The sequence below is a fragment of the Mus pahari genome, chromosome 17 (assembly GCF_900095145.1).
Source record: "Mus pahari chromosome 17, PAHARI_EIJ_v1.1, whole genome shotgun sequence".
NCBI classification, from domain to species: domain Eukaryota; kingdom Metazoa; phylum Chordata; class Mammalia; order Rodentia; family Muridae; genus Mus; species Mus pahari.
The window spans coordinates 46,336,815-46,341,608 of record NC_034606.1 but is presented as its reverse complement, the minus strand read 5'-3'; the positions used below and the strand labels follow the sequence as shown (position 1 = coordinate 46,341,608).

At 53.3% G+C, this 4,794-nt stretch overlaps 1 protein-coding gene across 1 annotated transcript; it reads right to left on the bottom strand.

Moving 5' to 3' along the window:
- Positions 1 to 289: 289 nt before the first annotated feature.
- On the bottom strand, positions 290 to 3,718 carry Mchr1 (melanin concentrating hormone receptor 1). The gene is made up of 2 exons (XM_021217164.1): positions 3,362 to 3,718; positions 290 to 2,112 (listed from the first exon to the last, which is right to left on the bottom strand). Exons 1-2 carry the CDS (start codon positions 3,441 to 3,443, stop codon positions 1,133 to 1,135), a joined length of 1,062 nt encoding a protein of 353 aa, XP_021072823.1. The 5' UTR covers positions 3,444 to 3,718; the 3' UTR covers positions 290 to 1,132.
- Between the last annotated feature and the right edge of the window lie 1,076 nt (positions 3,719 to 4,794).

The following is a 4,794-nucleotide window of genomic DNA, read 5'->3' as shown; positions in this document are numbered from 1 at the left end:
GGGTCGGGTCTGGGGGAGTCACAATAGAACTTGGGAAGGCTAGGATGCTGAGCCCCCAGAACAAGTCCAGCCACAGCCTTTCGATGGAATGAATTCACGGTAGTTCCAATAATATCACTATCCTTCTCCCTGTGGGTCCAGAAAACCAAATCCCTTAACCTCAGGTGCCCTAAAAATGCAGCCCCAAACAAGATCCAAATACAATACTCAAGTGACCCCTCTTTCCTTGTATAGCAGACACACACACACACACACACACACACACACCACAAGCAATTACGCAGGAGCCTCCAGAATGACTCGGGTGGGGATTTGCCTTTATTTCATTCCCATTTGGGTGTGGAAGGCTCAAGCACAAAGATGATGCCAACATTTATCAGGCATTAGAGTGACCCCTGCACATGCAGAATTCATGGAGGCTCACTCTGGATCAGCCATAAACTGACAGCTGTGCCCTATGAAGAGAATGTCCCTGTCACTGTGAAAGCCCCTTTTTTATTAGTTTCAAGATCCACATCCACCCCAGGTCGCCTTGTCATTCTCGGTGATTGGATCTCTCGTCACTCTGGGCTCTTTTGGTTTTTAAACTCCTGTGGGCTCAGAACCCACACCCCAGGGTCAACATGCATCCCCTAAAGAGAAAGTGAAATCCACAGGATGCTGGAGCCCAGGCGGCATGCTTCAGGAGATCCACCAGCTTGGGAGAAAGACTGCCTTCTATCACAGCAATGAGAGATGAGAGGGGGCATTTGCCCAGTCTCACAGTATAGCCCTAGCTGCTCAGATCCTAGCCCTGCCTCGTTTTAAAGGAACCCAGTTAGGCACCTCCACCCTCTTCCCTTGAGAGAAAGATATACGCAAGCCAACAGATATAGACCCCGAGAACCTGTCAAACCACTGTTTTCCTTCTTGCTCCACTTCTATTCTGCCAAGGGGATTCCTGCAGTCTGCAGCTTCCCCCCAAACCTGGCTGCAAGCCTCCCTAGCAATTTGTGGGACCCGTGGAATGGGGTTTGCTCCAAGCCCCCAGCCTCCAGCTCCTGCATCCTCTCAGGGTAGCCTCGGGTTTATCTCAGTATCTCTCCCCACGGTTTGATGCGGTGACCTGACTTGGAGGTGACTGGGGGGATCATCAGGTGCCTTTGCTTTCTGTCCTCTCCTCGTCAGCTGTCTGAGCATTGCTGACCGTGCGAAGCTGCCCCTGGGCCGCGGGCTTCACTGACAGCACCAAGCGTTTTCGAAAGGTCTCACAGAGTACTATGTACACAAAGGGATTGAGGCAGCTGTTGGCATAGCCCAAGCTGATAGCTGCGTTGTACAGGTAGACGAACGTGAGGGTCGGGCGACTGATGGACAACTGGGTCAGCTGCAGCACGTAGTAGGGCGCCCAGCACACAAAGAAGACCAGACAGATGGCAATGGCGGTGCGGGTCACCCTCTTTGTCCGAAGCCGAATGCTGCGTTGAGAGGCTGGGGCCACCGAAGACGTCATGCGCTGTAGTATTTTCACATACGCAGCAGTGATGACCACGAACGGAAGGGCAAAGGCCAGGAAAAACTGATACAGAGTGAACCAGTAGAGGTCAGTATCTGGGTTTGGCAGGCGGATGCCACAGCCCACGGCGCCCCCTGGGAAAGGGATGAGCCTGGCATAGAGCCACACAGGGGTGATGCTAATGAACGAGAGAGCCCACAGGAGGCAGATCACCAGTGTGGCCATGGAGGGCTTCCGGAACTTGGTGGAGGAGATGGGGTGGACGGTGGCCAAGTAGCGGTCAATGGCCATAGCAGTCAGGATGTAGGTGCTGGTGAACTGACTGTTGGCGTCCATGGCTGTGATGAGGGTGCACATGGTTTCCCCAAAGTGCCAGACACCATTACCCATGAGCTGGTGGATCATGAAAGGCATGCCCAGCAGGAAGAGCAGATCCACCACGGAGAGGTTGATGATGAAGATGTCAGGGACGTTGCTGCACCAGTGCAGCTTGGATTTCTTCACCACCGCAAAGATGACTGTGGAGTTTCCCACAATGCCCAGGAGACAGATGGTACCAAACACTGAAGGCATGATGATGTTGATGTAGGAGACACTCCTTGTGCGAGGAGGTGACCCTGAGGATAGAAAGAGCAAGTGTGACCCGCCCTCCGATGTAGAAGCTGACAACCTGCCACTGGCCTTCCTGCTGGCCCCTATGCTCTCCCTTGTGGCTAGGGGCCACTTTGTCTCTGGAATCATCTCCCGCTGTTTCCCCTCCTCTGGCTATTGTTAGTTCTGTACCTTACCCTCCTCCACCGTGCCCTGGTGACTCCTGTGGGATTTTCTAGATCCACCTGTTACTCGGAGGACCCCATTCTTCTTCGCTTCATCCATTTACTCAGAGGGCCAGGAGTCAAGACTCCCAGATATCTGCTGAGAACAACTTCATATCCCCGGGATCCACCAGGAAACCTTGTCAAAAAGGCTTGAAGGACGTGTGTGTGTGTGTGTGTGTGTGTGTGTGTGTGTGTGTTTGCAGCCTCATCTTTTCAGAGAGAGATGGCCAAAGGTTTCAGATAGGCTCCTAGGCATATGTGAGAAGTGACTGTCACCATGGGTGTGGGGTGTGTTTCAGGCTCAACAGCCCTGCCCTCTCCCGGTTTTCTGTCAGGGATTTCCTTGGACCATGTCTCCTGAGTCTGGGCTTTCCCAATAGGGTAGGGACTGAAGCTGTGTTACACCCCAGAAGCTTGAGAATTTTCTCCACACCAACCTTTCCTCTTTCCCCTTTATTCCCTTCTCCTTCAGAGCTAGAATTTCAAGGCATTGCCGTTCTGCAAATGTCAAAAAGCTTAATTCACCAGAAAAGTTAATCCTCTCACGCCCTGTGAAGTCTTTTGCTCCCAGCAGCCTTTGCCAGAAGACAGCAAGGACCACTCAGACCCCATTACCCCAGTGCGAGGCCAGAGGATTGAGCCCAGGATAGCGGTGAATCAAAGTGCTTCCTTCCGCCGGCTCCCACATACTACCCGCCCGCTGTCTTGCTGTCTTGCTTGCTTGCTTCTCCAGCCTTGATCCCCCCCTCCGCCCCCTGCAAAGCATATTTGGGACTCATCGGCAAGCTTTCCCCTCAAGCCTGCCTCATGCCTTGACACCAACCCTTGTTATTTCTAAATATACCTCTGCCCCATCTCTATTCCTCCCTGCCCCTTCTGTCCTAGCTGGTGTCCCCTCCTCTCTTCTTCCCCTTCAGGCAAAGCAGACTGCAGATCTTATCACCAAGAACTGTAAGATAAAGTTTCCCAGGCAGTTTGGCTTGGGAGGTGAAACCTTCCCATTTTCCACACCCATCCCGGAGGGAGGGAGGATTCCAACTCGACTCACCCGCCAATGTGAGATTATCCTGGCCATCGGAGATGTTGCTGGCATTGGGGCCAGTGGACAGCAACGAGGTTTGCAGATCCATGCAGCCGGTGCAGGTCGCCTGCTCCCTGGAGTGGAGCGCCTGTCCACCCACGCAGGCTGCGGCAGCCTCCAGCGCCCGCCACCGCCTTGTCCGGAGCGTGAGCCCCGCAGTCCAGAAAAGGGTCTTCCTCTACCGCCTGGCAGCCTCTGCTGCCTCTGAGCCCAACTGCTCGCCCCACTCCCTCCTTCCCAGCTCCCACTGACATCACCTAGACACATTAACATTCGGAGGCAGATGCACGTTAACCTCTTCAGTCCCGGCTGCGGTTCCTACTCCTGACTGCCTGCAGAGCCAGCAGCTAGGCTCAAGCCATCCCATGCGGAAGAGCCTGCCTTTGCGCTGTCTCCGGGGCTGTCTTCTGAGCTCACAGGGGCTACCGCTTATCTTGCCTGGCCACCCAGATCTTTGCAAAAGCAAAGAGGGTGGGTGGGGGAGCAATGGGCTGGCTGCTTTGAGGAAACTGGACCACGTGGCAAGAGCCAGGGGTACTGTTCCCATTGCTGGGGACTCAAGCTTGGAGTGATAACATCCTTGGTCCCCAAGCACTCTGGAGGTCACGCTAAACCTTTCATGTGTCCTGGTAACTTCCAAACATCTCCTTGGCTAGATGGCAATTGCTAGCCCTTGACTAGTGTGCAAAGGTGGTTCCAGGCTTTCTGTGGTGGCAATAGTCAAGGGAGGGGCTGGTGTGCAGATAGAACAAACTTCCCTCTGCACAGATCAGTCGGGGGCCAGCCATGGAGGGTTTTATTTTCTAGTGTTCTGAGGTTTTGTCTGGGATTCTGTGGAACAATTATCAGAACATAAGAGAATAAATAAGTCCACTCAGAGATTAGAGTGGACAGTAGCCTTAGAGGGCACAGGCATTAGAGAATTCCCTGCAGGCACCTGCTGACAGCTCCAGGAGATTCACATTCAAATGCTGTAGACGCAGAGCCTAAGTCCTTGGCTGACATGGTTGCCTGTTAACCCTTATCAATGAGCACGGAAGCCCAGAGAGACAGACATCCCTATAGCTCCCCCCAAGTTCCAGCCATACTCTTCCTTACCGACGTTGGATATGAACATGCCTGGTTCTTCAGGCAGAGTTGTTGATTGTCCTTCGTATACCTCTTCTTTCTAGGCCTCTTGATCCACCAGCATGAAGAACTTAAAGCCATATGGGGGCTGGGGATGGAGCTCAGTTGGTAGAGCGTTTGTCTCACAGGCACGAAGCTCGGGGTTTCATTCCCTATACTCATAAACTGGACATGGTGCATGCCAGTAATCCCAGCTCTCTCTCTCTCTCTCTCTCTCTCTCTCTCTCTCTCTCTCTCTCACACACACACACACACACACACACACACACACA